General features: G+C 47.4%; 1 protein-coding gene across 10 annotated transcripts in view; it reads right to left on the reverse strand.

The window, feature by feature from the left end:
• Positions 1 to 9,307: 9,307 nt before the first annotated feature.
• Positions 9,308 to 15,506, reverse strand: part of LOC129015754 (ATP-dependent RNA helicase DDX19B) — a 41,979-nt gene continuing 35,780 nt past the window's right edge. For all 10 annotated transcript variants that reach the window (XM_054454260.2, XM_054454256.2, XM_054454258.2 and 7 more), the window contains 5 exons: positions 13,666 to 13,843; positions 13,077 to 13,314; positions 11,239 to 11,401; positions 9,977 to 10,168; positions 9,308 to 9,615 (listed from right to left, as the gene is read on the reverse strand). In XM_054454260.2, the coding sequence (XP_054310235.1) occupies positions 9,554 to 9,615; positions 9,977 to 10,168; positions 11,239 to 11,401; positions 13,077 to 13,314; positions 13,666 to 13,843 (833 nt within the window). In that variant the 3' untranslated portion in view covers positions 9,308 to 9,553. The remainder of the gene's footprint in view (positions 9,616 to 9,976; positions 10,169 to 11,238; positions 11,402 to 13,076; positions 13,315 to 13,665; positions 13,844 to 15,506) is intronic.

The raw sequence follows: 15,506 nt of genomic DNA on the forward strand, positions 1-15,506 counted from the left end.
TTTGGCCTCTCAAAGTGTTGGGATTACAGGCATGAGCCACCACACCTGGCCATTATGTCGAAGGACCACAAAATACATAATGTATAATCTATATGAGATTCAAGAATAGGACAAATAAAGTCTATGGTGATAAAAACTAACAGAGCTTACCTGTGGAGAAGGATGTTTGGTCCAGACACAAGAGAACTTCCTGGGTGATAGAATTATTCTGTATCTTGATTGGGGCCTTGTTATATAGATGTGTAAATTTGTTAAGTCATGCTACTTTGTATTTCTAAACTCATGGAACCATTACTTACAGATGTCACCCAGGCTGGAGTGCAGTGGCCGGGTCTTGGCTCACTGCAACCTCTGCTTTCTGGATTCAAGCGGTTCTCCTGCCTCAGCCTCCCAAGTAGCTGGGATTACAGGCACATGCCACCATGCCCAGATAATGTTTGTATTTTTAGTAGAGATGGAGTTTCACCACGTTGGCTAGACTGGCCTTGAACTCCTGAGCTCAAGGATCTGCCTGCCTGGGCTGCCCAAAGTGCTGGGATTACAGGTGTGAGCCACAGTGCTGGCCTGCTTTTTCTTTTTTATAAGCAGTTCCCAAGGAAGAATAACTGTTTTTGTTTGTTTTTTGAGAGAGGGTCTTGCTCTGTCACCTAGGCTGGAATGCAGTGGCACGTTCACAGCTCACTGCAGCCTTGATCTCCCAGACTCAAGTGATCCTCCCACCTCAGCTCCCCGGTAGCTGGGAATATAGCACTTCGCCACCACCCCTGGCTAATTTTTGTATGAGAACTTGTGTATTTAAAATATCATGGTATATAAATTATACCTTTCAATAATGTTGATTAAAAATCAAAAAAAGGGCCGGGCGCGGTGGCTCACGCCTATAACCCCAGCACTTTGGGAGGCCAAGGCGGGTGGATCACCTGAGGTCAGGAGTTCGAGACCAGCCTGGCCAACATGGTGAAACCTCATCTCTACTAAAAATACAAAAATTAGGGCCGGGCGCAGTGGCTCATGCCTATAATCCCAGCACTTTGGGAGGCCAAGGCAGGTGGATCACCTGAGGTCAGGAGATCGAGACCAGCCTGGCTAACACACTGAAACCCCGTCTCTACTAAAAATACAAAAACAAAATTAGCTGGGCCTGGTGGCGGGTGCCTGTAGTCCCAGCTACTTGGGAGGCTGAAGCAGGAGAATGGCGTGAACCTAGGAGGCAGAGCTTGCAGTGAGCTGAGATCGCGCCACTGCACTCCAGCCTGGGCAACAGAGGGAGACCCTGTCTCAAAAAAAAAAAAAAAAAAAAATTAGTCGGGCGTGGTGGGGTGCGCCTGTAATCCCAGCTACTCGAGAGAGGCTGAGGCAGGAGAATCGCTTGAACTCGGTAGGCGGAGGTTGCGGGAGCCAAGATTGCCCCACTGCACTCCAGCCTGGGTGACAGAGCAAGACTCTGTCTCAAAAAATAATAATAAAAAGGAATGAAATACATGCAATAACATGGATGAGAGATTTGACATCTCATCGCATCTCGCTCTCTTGGCCAAGATCAAGTGGAGAGATTTGACATCTCATAGACATCATATTGCGTGAAAGAACCCAGGTACAAAAAGAGTACATATTGCATGATTCCATTCATATAAGCCCGAAACAGGTATATCTAATCTATAGAGATAGAAATCAGAACAGTGGTTGCCTGGGGATGAGATAGGGTGAGTAGGATTGACTGGAAAGGGGTACAAGGGAACTTCAGGGGTGATGAAAATGCTCTATATCTTTTTTTTTTTTTTTTGAGACGGAGTCTTGCTCTGTTTCCAAGGCTGGAGTGCAGTGGTGCAATCTCAGCTCATTGCAACCTCCACCTCCCGAGTTCAAGCGATTCTCCTGTCTCAGCCTCCTGAGTAGCAGGGACTATAGGCGCCTGCTACCAGGCCTGGCTAATTTTTTGCATTTTTAGTAGACACAAGGTTTCACCACATTGGCCACATTGGTCTCAAACTCCTGACCTCAAGTGATCTGCCCACCTCGGCCTCCCAAAGTGCTGGGATTACAGGCGTAAGCCACCACACCAGCCAAAAATGCTCTATATCTTGATTGAAGCAGTGATTATACATGTATACAATTATCAAAACTCATGGAATTTTATACCTACTATCTCTGCATTGTACTCTATGTAAAGTATAGGTAATAGACAAAGCAATGTAATGAAAAAAATCCAACTTAAAAAATACAAGTAGTAATAACTTTATTTGCACCTTTAAAAAGGAGGGCATGAGGATTTTGTTGTTGTTGGGGGAGACAGGGTCTTGCTCTGTCACTCAAGCTGGAGTGCAGTGGCACAAACAGCTCACTGCAGCCTCAAACTCCCAGGCTCAAGCCATCCTCCCACCTTGGCCTCCCAAAGTGCTGGGATTACAGGTGTGAGCCACTGAGCCAGGCCCACTTCTGTTTTTGTTGTTGTTGTTGTTGTTGTTGTTACAGAGACAGGGCCTTGCCCTGTCACCCAGGCTGGAGTACAATGATGTGATCATAGCTCACTGTAATTTCAAACTCCTGGCCTCAAGCGATCTTCCTGCCTTGGCCTCCCGAAAGTACTGGGATTATGGGTGTGAGCCACCACACCTGGTTCTTAACACACATTAACAGGGCAGCTTTCTCTGCAGTACCCCCCTGCTGCCAGCTAGGAATTCAGTGGTGATTAAGTTAGATATACTCACTACCCTTACTGGACTTAAATACAAGGGAGGACATATGTTTAACCAAGAGTCCCAAAAGCAGCATGAGGCAAATACACCTTTGTGGTTAAGAGTGTGGGGCCTGGAGCCAGACTGGGCCAAATTACTAGACCTCTCTGTGCCTGCTTCTTTATCTGTAAAATAGGAATCAACACCTTTGTTGTAAGGAGTGAATGAGAGACTCTATGTAGACCTTCAGAGGTTGCCTAAGATAACGCTGATTCAGGAAGTACAGGGCACTATGGGAGATTGTGATGGAGGAACATGCCTGGCATGGTAGCTCACACCTGTAATCCTAGCACCTTGAGAGGCCAAGGGGGGCGGATCACCTGAGGTCAGGAGTCCAAGACCAGCCTGGCCAGCATGGTGAAACCCCCATCTCTACTAAAAATACAGAAATTAGCCAGGTGTGGTGGCAGGCACCTGTAATCCCAGCTACTCGGGAGGCTGAGGCAGGAGAATCGTTTGAACCCAGGAGGCGGAGGTTGCAGTGAGTCAAGATCATGCTGCTACACTCTAGCCTGGGCGACAGTGAGACTCAGACTCAAAAAAAAAACCCTTCCCGAAGAAGTGATTGTTACCATGGGAACAGGAAGGGTTAGGAAAAATGAGATGGAAGGGAAAGACTGAGTGAAGAGGAAAGAGTTCCGTTGAGAGCCCAGGACTCGCAGCCCAGTGATGGAAGAGCAGAGGCGGAACGAGGACTTTACTCACAAAGGGCGGGGGATGCTTCTGCTCACAGGTTGCGGGCAACTTGGTGGAGCAACAAGTCTCCCTCTCCAGGCTCCTCTTCCCACACAAGGTGTCCAGGTCTCTGGAGCTCTTTGCAGGAGGACTTAAGGGGACAAGACTGGCCACAGATGATTTGCCACTGGGTGGAGGAGGGGAGTGTCCTCTGCAGCATCAGAGGACTCTATTTTTAGCCACCTCTCCCTTCCCTCGCGCCCACGTTAGCAGGACTCCTAGAGGTGAACACTTTTCACCTCACCCTCAAGTCCTGGCAGTTTCTTTGAATTTTTGTTTCTGCTTTAGAGTGCAGTGGGGGAGAAAATACGGTCCTCAATATCTGAGAAACTGGAGAGGAAAAGTCACAGGACCACCAACTTCTCTATGACATAGCTGAGCATCTGAGAAAAGTCCTGCAATAGTGGAGGTGGAGCAGAAGGTATGAGCTGGGAAACAAATGGAGCAGGTGAGTTAAGTAGGTGCGTGATCTGGAGGGCCTCACATGCCACTTAGGAAAAATGTAAATGAGTTGGGAGTCTTCAGCAGGAGTGGGGTAATCACACTCAAAGGCGGCAAAGATCTTACTGGCTGCTGTGAGACAAAGGAACTGCAGGAAAACCTCAGTGGAGGCATAGGCACCTGCTAGGAAGCTAGTGTAGTAGACCAGATGACCATGGCAATCCAGACCAGGGTGAATTCAGGAAGTATTAGATTGAGGCTACACAGGGTGGCTGACACGTGTAATCCCAGCACTTTGGGAGGCCAAGGCAGAAAGATCACTTGAGGCCAGGAGTTTGAGACCGCCCTGGGCAACATAGTGAGACCCCTGTCTCTATAAAAAACTATAAAATTAAAAAATTCCAAAGTATTAAATTTTTTTTTTTTTCAGGCAGAGTCTTGCTCTGTCGCCCAGGCTGGAGTGCAGTGGTGCGATCTCCGCTCACTGCAACCTCCACCTCCCGGGTTCAAGCAATTCTTGTGCCTCAGCCCCCCGAGTAGCTGGGATTACAGGCATGCGCCATCATGCCCAGCTAATTTTTGTATTTTTCGTAGAGACGGGGTTTCACCATGTTGGCCAGGCTGGTCTTGAACCGGACTTCAGGTGATCCACCCGCCTTGGCCTTCCAAAGTGCTGGGATTACAGGCATGAGCCACTGCACCCAGCCAAAAGTATTAGATTGAGCCATATAAAAGTGCTGCTGCTTAGGCCAAAAATTGCCAAACGGTGGCAATTTCATTTGGTTTTACCAAATAGATGGTAGAATTATAGGCATGAAGGTCGAAGGCTGGCCACAGATACTTCATAGCTTCCCCCACCAGGAGATGAGGTTTATTTCCCCACCAGTGGGATCTGGGCTGGCCCTGTAGTTAGCCTTCACCCAAAAATGCGACAGAAGTGGCACTGGGAGAGTTCTGGCCCCAGGCCTCAACAGACCTTGCAGCTTCTGCTCTTTTCTCTTAGAAAGAGCCCAGAGACCAGATCACAAGGTCAGGAGTTCAAGACCACCCTGACCAACATGATGAAACCCTGTCTCTACTAAAAATACAAAAAAAAAAAAAAAAAAATAGCCAGGCATGGTGGTGGGTACCTGTAATCCCAGCTACTGGGGAGGCTGAGGCAGGAGAAACCCTTTAACTGGGGAGGCGGAGGTTGCCGTGAGCCGAGATCACACCACTGCACTCCAGCCTGGGCAACAGAACAAGACTCCATCTGAAAAAAAAAAAAAGAGAAGGAGCCCAGAGACCATCCACCATACTGTGAAGATGAAAGCCACGTGGAGAGGCCTCGCAGCCCTAGCTGAGTCCAGATACTAGCTGGGGGAAGACAGCTGCTTCAGCCAGCCTGGGAGAGACCAGCAGAGCTTTCCAGACAACTCAGAATTGTGAGAAAGGCTGTTGTCTTAAGCCATTGTTTTGGGGCAATTTGCAACACAGCAGTGGATGACTGATATAAAAGGACAGCAGGGCAGGGCAGGAAGATTCATGATGAACCCCAGGCTTCTGGCTTGAGTAACAGGCAATTGCAGTACCATCTTGTGAGGGGAAGCTAGAGGAAGAGCTGAGAGCAGAGCCTGGGTTTTTTGAGTGGTGGTGCTTGGTAGTGGCATATGTTCAATGTTGGATACGAGGATGGGACTCATAGAAGACACCCCAAGTGCAAGTGCCATGTGTGCTTTTGTTTTCATGAGCCTGGAGCTCAAGGATCAGGTCTTGGTATAGATTTGGGTGTCACCAGCAGACAAAGCCATAGGAATGAACAGTGTTGCCTCTGGCAGGGAAAGAGAACCCAGAATGGAGCCATGAGGAACAGGCCCATTTAGGAGGTGAATAAAGGAGAGGTCTGCTTTAGACTGAAGTGGTAGAGAGAAGACCAGGAAGCAAAGTGTGCGTCACTTTCCTCCCCAGAAGAGTGGCCAGAGGAAGAGACTGTTGATAGAGTTAAATGCTGCTGAGAAGGCAAATATAACAGGGATTAAAATGTAGCTTTTAAGCTGAGTGTGGTTGCATGCATCTGTAGCCACAGCTACTAGGGAGGCTGAGGCAGGAGGATCACTTGAGTTTGGAGTTCAAGGCTGCAGTAAGCTGTGACTATGCTACTGCACTCCAGCCTGGGCAACAAAGTGAGACCCCCCATCTCAAAAAAAAGTGGTTTTCAGATTTGGGACCTGTAAGTCATCAGTGTCTTTCATGAAGGCTATTTCAGGAGAGTGGTGGAGCAGAAGTCAAGACTGCAGAGGGATGAGGAATGAGACTCTGCATACAAGCAACCTTACAAGACTTTCTGCCATTAGGAGACATATTAGGCTGAAAGATGAAGAATAGAGGGTTGAATTGTAAAGAGCGGTCAAGTACGAACATGTTAAAATATCAATGAGAAAGAGCTGATGGGGTGGGAGAGGTAGCAAATATGAGAGGAGAGTTGACAGAGCAAGTTCTTAAAAGCCAGGAGAGGGAATTTGGTGGATTGGCAGAAAAATGTACATATGTACATACATATATATATTTTATATACATATTATATATTATATATAATATATAATACATAATTATATATTATATATATAATACATAATTATATATATAATACATATATAATATATAAGATATGTATTTTATATATATATATATATATTTTTTTTTTTTTTGAGGCAGGGTCTCATTTTGTTACCCAAGCTGGAGTGCAATGGTGCAGTCACGACTTACTGCAGCCTCAAACTCCTGGGGTCAAGTGATCCTCCTGCCTCAGCCTCCCAAGTTAAGTAGCTGAGACTACAGGCATGAGCCACTATGCCTGGCTAATTTTTAATTTTTTTTTGTAAAGATGAGGTCTCCCTTTATTGCCCAGGCTGGTGTCAAACTCCTGGGCTCAAGGGATCCTCCTGCCTTGGCCTCCCAAAGTTGCTGAGATTAGGTGTGAGTAATCTCACTCAGCTGAGAAATTTAGAGGGAAGGACTGGTGCTCAAGGAGGAAGTTCTGGTGGCGGAAGGTTGAGAGAGTTTCTGTATTTTAGCCATTTTCTTAGAGTAAGGAGCTTATTTGCTGACACCTGAGGGGGCTGATAGGGTTGGAATTATGAGGTGAGTGAAAGTCTTGAAATCGTCAGTGAAGTGTGAGGGAATTAAGCAGAATGGTCCATGAGACAGAGGTACTGCAGCTGTTTCTGAAGTTGTCCCTTCCATTGATGTTAAATAAAAAGAGTTTTTCGAAGGCAGGGAAAGTTAAAAAAAAATCAAATGAATAAAATATTTAATTTGTTCCTCTGGCATAATCCTACTTGCTATAGAAATTAACAAACCTGGCCAGGCATGGTGGCTCACGCTTGTAATCCCAGCACTTTGGGAGGCCGAGGTGAGTTGCTCGCTTGAGGCCAGGAGTTTGAGACCGCCTGGCCAACATGGTGAACCCCCGTCTCTACTAAAAATACAAAAATTAGCCATGTATGGTGGCTCATTACTATAATCCCAGTGCTTTGGGAGGCCTAGGCAGGCGGATCACCTGAGGTCAGAAGTTCAAGACCTCGGCCAACATGGTGAAACCCCATCTCTACTAAAAACACAAAAATTAGCTGGGCGTGGTGGCGTGCACCTGTAGTCCTAGGAGTCTGAGACAGGAGAATCGCTTGAACCTAGGAGGTGGAGGTTACAGTGAGCCGAGGTCGTGCCACGGCATTCCAGCCTGAGCAACAGAGTGAGACTCCGTCTCCAAAAAAAAAAAAAAAGAACTGTTGATCTATACTTCTACCAGATTCCCATTCCTCCTGCTGTCAAAGAATCTGCAGCACCCCGCTTCCCACTTTCCTTCTGACTTGGGGCTACACTAGTAGAGAGGTTGTATGTGCTGTGAGAAGGTGGGAGTCTGCTCTGCCTGTGGCCTACTAAAGAGTCTATACTTCTTTAATTATTGCCCTTGTTTTTAATATTTCAGGGTTGGTCCACAGGACTCAGGGAAGTATAAAAATGTATAAAAATTCCTTTTCTTATTATAAGAATTCCAAGATGTGTCAGAGTTGACCAGAAGCATAGAGAAGACTACATAGTCAAGTACCCACCGGGGGAATGTGGTAGAATTGGCAGTCTGTTGGTCTCTTTGTAATGTCAGATTAAAGAAATCACCTGGAGGCTGACATTGGCCCCTTCCCTTCCCAGGAGGCAGATCTGGCCTAAATACGGAGATGCCTACAAGGAAGACCTAGGATCACAATCATTCTTAGCGCATCAAACTCTTCTTCCAGGTCCTAGAGAAAGTGGCCACTCTGTACCAAAGCCAAAGAACTGCAGAGTACTCCTTTCAGTTGGGGTTTCATATTGCTCTTGCAATTCAGTTTCCTCTTTTTTGTGGGTACCAACTGTCATTTTGCTGGGTACAAACAGCTTTGGCCACGTATGAGAAGTGTCCATTACTACTGTTTGCTCTGACTATCTTGCACAAAGATGCCAAGTAAGGCTGGAGCTAAGACCTTGGTGATACTCTTGCCTTGGACAGATAAATGGTGGTAGTGTAGCTAGTCCCTCAGTTGCACCTGTTTGTATTCCAAAGGCAGTAAACACAGATGTTCAGAAGTCCTTTATAATCAAGATGTCAAATAGCTAAAATTATTCCCCAGCTTTGACAAAACTTGCCTTCTGGGTGTGGAGACAAAACAAGAATTTGTGACTATTGCTGATCACGTCTAGAACTGCCTTGAGGCTGGCTGTGAGAGACTTGAAACCACAATTTTCACTGAGGATCTAAACCTCAGATCACATTTGTTTGGGGCTACTGTGGGGTAAGAAGATATTAAGGATGTAAAAAGGATGTTGCAAATGCTCATGAGACCAGGTTTTGTGGCACGCTAGGGCCACCACTAATTCTCCACGATGACTTCTCCACACGACTTGCTTAAGCACAGGCACAGGACCCACCAATAATCAGATGTGCACTCTACACAGACTGCACCCACCGAGAACAGGTCACAGTCCTGTGACACAAACCCATATACACAACCGAGAGGTTGGCATTTTGGTCCATGCTTATTTAACAAATCCCCTTCTGCTATGGGCACTAGGACGGGGGCTGGCAATACTCAGATGAGCTGTCCCACCCCCAAGTCCAAAGCAGCAGCTCTCTGGCCTCCTCTGCTGCCTCATGCCATTCCAAACATGATGGCGGGGCTTACAAACCTATTTACTGGAGGCCTCCCTCTCTGTGTTCCCTTTTCACCACTATTCCATTACTTCCACAGGAGCTGGATGCTGCCCCGTCCACTCCAAGCCAGAGAACAAGCAGAGGCTGCCACAGGAGATCCTGGGCAAGTAATCAGCCACAGCATCTAGATTAGCATGAAGGAAACGCTGGCCAAATTAAAAGATGAAACTTCCAAAAGGTAAATCTCTGTGTATTCATGCCTAATCTTCCAAGGTTGTGTAAATAATTTTTTTCTACCATCCCCCATCATTTGCACACATTTTTGTCAAGTCCAAACATAATTTGAAGTGAGGTAGGTAGTTTCTCTCTACTCATGCTGTTGTCCTTGGGGTGATGTTGGGGCCTGTGCCCTGAACACACTTGTCTCCTGTGCAGGGGCAGTGCCAGGGCTGGCATCAGTGGCTGGTGGAGCTTCTCAGTTGGCTATTTTCTCAATCTCGTCCAAATCATCTGTGTCCAATCTTTCTATCTTCTTATCTGGGGGAAAAATACACAAGTCTCTACCCTGCCCAGGAATGTGCCCCACCTCGGGCCACAGCAATCATTCATTCAGCCCCAAAGGCTCCGGGTGCCTGAGCAGGGGGCAGAAGGGCCCCTAGTCACTGACAGCAACAGTCAGAGCCCCACGCCCCGAAGCCCGGTCACAGGGGAGCTGTCCTTGGAGTTCCTGGGTCCTGAAGTCTCCAGGTGTGCTCCCTGAGAACTGCCATATGGTCAGAAAGGAGGGGAGTGTGCCAGGGACAGAGCCTCTCTCGGGGCTACAGAAGATCCTACCCCTTTCCCCACCCCGCCCCTCTTAGCAAAGGGTGCCAGGCAGAGGACCCTCCCCGGGACTCACTAAAATGCTCCTGGATTCTGTTCAGGATGTTCATGCTGTGCTTGCTGTCCACCATGTTCACTGCCAGGCCCCTCTTGCCAAAGCGGCCCGTGCGCCCGATCCGGTGCAGGTAGGTCTCGTTGTCAGGGTTCCCGTCCTTGTCCACAGGAAGATCAAAGTTGATGACGACAGACACTTGTTCAACATCGATGCCTGCAGGAAGGAGAGTTGGAGGCTGAGAGGACTAAGGACAGGAGGCAAATCAGTCATGTGGTCCATCCATACAATGGAGCATGACTCAGCATTAAGGGAACACGGCACTAACAGACGTGCGTGACGTTGAGTGCAGGAAGCCAGATCTGAAAGGCAGTACGAGATTCAGATGATGCCCCAAAGCAAAGCTACAGGCATAGAAACCAAACTAGCAGGGTTTGGGGGTGGGGTGCAGGGAGAGGTGATAAATGAGTCCCTGAAAGTTGGAGACAGAGAGAAGTAAGGACAGGAGACAAAAATCACTGTCATCCATAGGTAAGTCAATGCATACCAACTTCTGGTAGAGGGAAAGAATTTGGGGGGCTGAGTGCGGTGGCTCATAGCGGTAGTCCCAGCACTTTGGGAGGCCGAGGCAGGCAGATCATCTGAGGTCAAGAGTTCAAGACTAGCCTGGCCAACACTGCAAAACCCCATCTGTACTAAAAATACAAAAATTAGCTGGGCTTGGTGGCAGGCGCCTGTAATCCCAGCTGCTCGGGAGGCTGAGGCGGGAGAATCACTTAAACCTAAGAGGTGGAGGTTACAGTGAGCTGAGATTGTGCCACTGCACTCCAGCCTGGGCCATTGAGCGAGACTCTGTCTCAAAAAAAATAAATAAATTTGGGACAGGCCAACTCTGGGAATTGGGTACAAGAGAGGGCACATACAGGCATACAGCAGAACCTGGAGGAAAAGAACAAAACTTTGGCAGGTGCCAACAAAATTATGAAATCAGTCAGTAAGCCTCTGGAAGACACAATGTTCTGGAGATGGGCACCCCTGGAAGAGCAGGCTGCGTTCTCTACCAGTCAGATGCCTGTACATTTCCTTCCACCAAGTCAGGACTCCTGGCTTCTGTGGGAGTTCTTATCACCTGGGGGAAATCCAGTCTCTCCTAGAAAGGAACAGTGTCACCAACCCCACCCATCTCCCTGAGACCATCCGACTTCCCTGTGTACAAGGATTTCTGGCTGTAACTGGGCCTGGGACCCTGAGCCTGGCAGACCAGGTGGGACACATCCTCTGCTCACCGCGGGCACACACGTTGGTGGTCACCAAAACCTTCTCTTTGCCCTCTCGGAAGCGCTCAATCACCGCAGCCCTCTGCTCCACCATCATCTCCCCACTCAGCAGAGCCACCTGGTGGCCTTCTTTTGAGAGCTCTGCTGCCAGCCAACTAGCTGTTTTGCGAGTCTGTAGTGAAAAGAATTGTTTTTTATGAAGAGACCTGTTAAAAACAAAAGGAAGACAACTGCTAAAAAGTGGCTTGCCACGATTAAAATACATGAAGGTCCTGCTAAATCCAGTTAGGAGGTTAGGCTTAAAATTTCTCAATGAAGCATGGTGGTACACACCTGTAGTCCAAGCTACACACTTGAGCCCAGGAGTTCAAGGCTGTCCTGCACAACATGGCAAGAACCCATCTAAAAAAAAAACTTTTTTTTTCAAATAGAATTTTAGTCATATTTTAGTCATATGATTTCTTTCTTTTTAGATAAGTTACGTTAACTGCTGTTAGTTTTTTATCTAGGAAGAGTGTGGCTTTAGCCAAAGATCTTCATTCCTAGATAGTCTATGTTCTTGCCAGATATGGTGGCTTGTGCCTATAGTCTTAGGCTTTGGGAGGTTGAGGCTGGAAGATCGCTTGAGGCCAGGAGTTTGAGACCAGCCTGGACAACATAGCAAGACCCCACCTCTACAAAAATAAAAATAAAAATTAGCCTGACATGCATGGGGCACACACCTGTAGCCCTAGTAACAAGAGCCAAGGCTGCAGTGAGCCATGACCATGCCACTGTATTCTGGCCTGAATGATAGAGCAAGACCTTATGTCAAAAACAAACAACAAAAACATATATATTTTAACATTTCATTTTAAATTTAAATTTTTTGAGACAGGATCTCATTCTGTTGCCCACTCTGGAGTGCAGTGGCACAATCACAGCTCACTGCAGTCTCAACCTCCTGGGCTCAATCAGTCCTCCCATCTGAGCCTCTCAAGCAGCTGGGGCCACAGGTACGTACCACCATGCCTGGCTAATTTTTAAAATTTTTGTAGAGATGGGGTCTTGCTATGTTGTGCAAGCTGGTCTTGAACTCCTGGGCTCAAGAAGATCCCCCCACCTCAGCCTCCCAAAGGGCTGGGATTACAGGCGTGCGCCACTGTGCCCAGCCATATATATATTTTTAATGATGAGGTCTCACTATGTTGCCCATGCTGGTCTGAACTCCTGGGCTCAAGTGATCCTCCAACCTCAGCCTCTTGAGTAGCTGGGGCTACAGGTACTTGCCCAGCTTATATTCTTTTTTTTGTTGTAGGTTTTTGTTTGTTTGTTTGTTTTTGTATTGAGACAGAGTTTCGCTCTTGTTACCCAGGCTGGAGTACAATGGAGCAATCACAGCTCACTGCAACCTCCGCCTCCCGGGTTCAAGCGATTCTCCTGCTTCAGCCCCCTGAGTAGCTAGGATTACAGGTGCACACCACCACGCACAGCTAATTGTTTGTATTTTTTAGTACAGATGGGGTTTCACCATGTTGGCCAGGCTGGTCTTGATCTCCTGACCTCAGGTGATCCACCCGCCTTGGCCTCCAAAAGTGCAGGGATTACAGGCATGAGCCACCGTGCCGGCTGCCCAGCTTATATTCTTAAAAATCTAAAAATTATTTCATTGGCTGTTACTTGGGTTTTTTTCCAAGTAATCACTAAGAAGTGGAATCAAAGTCTCCCTCTTACAACTCACTAAAACCTTAGGAGAACAAACCACTTCCTTTCTTCCCATGGCAGCCAGGGGCATCCAGTCCTCCTGAGCCCTGTGGGGAGCTGGCTGAGAGGGAAGGGCCAGGCCTGCCACTGCCACTGCTACTCACATGGCAGAAGATCATGGCTTGAGCAATGGTGATGGCCCCGTAGAGGTTACACAAGGCCTGGAACTTCTCATCTCTGCTGCTGCACAGGACATAGTACTGCTTGATGGTGTCCAGGGTCTCTTCCTCACGCTTCAGTTTGATAACGTTTGGGTCTGGGACCACTTTCTGGGCAAACTTCCACACAGAGTCTTCAAAGGTGGCGGAGAAAAGCAGCATCTGGCAGTTCCTGGGCAGCATCCTGCAAGGGAAGGCCCTGGTAGATGGCCCCAGGAAATGACAGAAGCACAGCCTCCCCAGCTGGGAGGGTCTAGATGCCCAGGAAGGCTGATAGGGGAGGAGTGTCTCAGGGAGGAGGAGTGGCAGGCCTGGGTTGGGGACAGGGGTTGGGGAAGAGTCCCTAGATCTCCTTTCTCAACCCAGGCTGGGAGGGACTGTGGTCAGTGCTGACACGGAAATGGCCCGTCAAACAAATGCTGCTGAGAGTACGAGAGCCAAGACCCAGGCAGAAGCCAGAGGAGGCGTCTGAAGTGAAGGGAGAAGACACTGCAGATGGGGAGTCTGAGAAGTCCCCCGCCCTCGAGATCCCTACCTCTGGATGCGGATGCTCTGATCCTGGTGGCCCTGAGTGGCTATCATGACGTCAGCCTCATCCAGAACAAACACCTTGATTTTCTTGGGATCAATGAACTTGAGCTTGGAGCACCAGTCCAGCACGGTCCCAGGGGTGCCAATGACAATCTGCTCACTGATCTTCTGGCCTCTTTCCACTGTGGAGACCCAAGATGTTTTCCATGCATGGGTATTTCTTTCTTTCTTTCTTTTTTTTTTTTTTGAGACGGAGTCTCACTCTGTCGCCCAGGCTGGAGTGCAATGGCATGATCTCAACTTACTGCAACCTCTGCCGCCCAGGTTCAAGCAATTCGCCTGCCTCAGCCTCCCAAGTAGTTAGGATTACAGGCACCTGCCACTGCACCTGGCTAATTTTTTTTGTATTTTTAGTAGAGATGGGTTTCACCATCTTGGCCAGGCTGGTCTTGTACCCCTGACCTGGTGACCCACCTGCCTCGGCCTCCCAAAGTGCTGGGATTACAGGCGTGAGCCACTGTGCCTGGCCTCCATGGGTATTTCAAAGGCAAAGCCAGCTCTTCTCTCTGAGAAATTCTAAACCTATTATATATTTTAATGCAAATGTTTTGCTGTTTGCATTAATATATTAAGGAAAGGTTAGGATATCACTATAGTATTTAATGGACATAAAAACAGACACAAATGCTGAAAAGGTAATGGGTACAAAAATACAATTAAAAGAAGTAAGATCTAGCATTTGATAGCACAACGTGGTGACTACAGTCAACAATTTATTGTACATTTAAAAATAACTAAAAGGGCTGAGCACAGTGGCTCATGCCTGTAATCCCAGCATTTTGGAAGGCTGAGGCAGGCGGATCACCTGAGGTCAGGAGTTCGAGACCAGCCTGGCCAACATGACGAAACCCCATCTCTACTAAAAATACAAAAATTAGCTGGGTGTGGTGGTGGGCTCATGTAATCTCAGCTATTTGGGAGGCTGGGGCAGGAGAATCGCTTGCACCCAGGAGGTGGAGGTTGCAGTGAGCTGAGATCGCTCCACTGCACTCCAGCCTGGCGACAGAGAGAGACTCTGTCTCAAAAAAAAAAAAAAAAAAAAAAAAAATCAGAATTCTCTACCCTTCTAATTTGAATACAAATTGCAAAATTTTAAATGATTATCTCCCAATAAGTTTCATTATATTATTTACTTTTCAGAACTGGCCTCAAGTTGGCATTAGGACATTGTATGCAGACTTGATTTTCATAAAGTCACATTTGTTTCAGAGATCCATAAAACTCAACCAAACCTCTAACGCTTTTGTTTTTGCGACAGAATCTCATTCTGTCACCCAGGCCGGAGTATAGTGGTGCGATCTCGGCTCACTGCAACCTCCCCCTCCCGGGTTCAAGCAATTCTCCTGCTTCAGCCTCCTGATTAGCTGGGATTACAGGTGCACACCACCACGCCCAGCTAATATTTTTGTATTTTTAGTAGAGACAGGGTTTCATCATGTTGGTCAGGCTGGTCTCGAACTCCTAATCTTACAATGTTCCACCCACCTTGGGCTCCCAAAGTGCTGACATTACAGGTATGAGCCATCACGCCCGGCCAACAACACTTTTAAAATTACTTAAATAATACTAGTTGTAAAACAAACTAGTGTAGAAAAAATTAGTAACAAAAAATAATTAACAGAATAAGCCCCAGAGTCAATAGCCATAAACATTCTGGGTTTTTATTCTGCTAATGAAGATAAATAAATTAGGCAATTAAACAAATTCAGTCCTGGCCTAGTGGCTCACACCTGTAATCCCATCACTTTGAGGGGCCGAGGCAGGAGGATTGCTTGAGATTCGGAG

The sequence above is a fragment of the Pongo pygmaeus genome, chromosome 18 (genome assembly GCF_028885625.2).
Source record: "Pongo pygmaeus isolate AG05252 chromosome 18, NHGRI_mPonPyg2-v2.0_pri, whole genome shotgun sequence".
NCBI classification, from domain to species: Eukaryota; Metazoa; Chordata; class Mammalia; order Primates; family Hominidae; genus Pongo; species Pongo pygmaeus.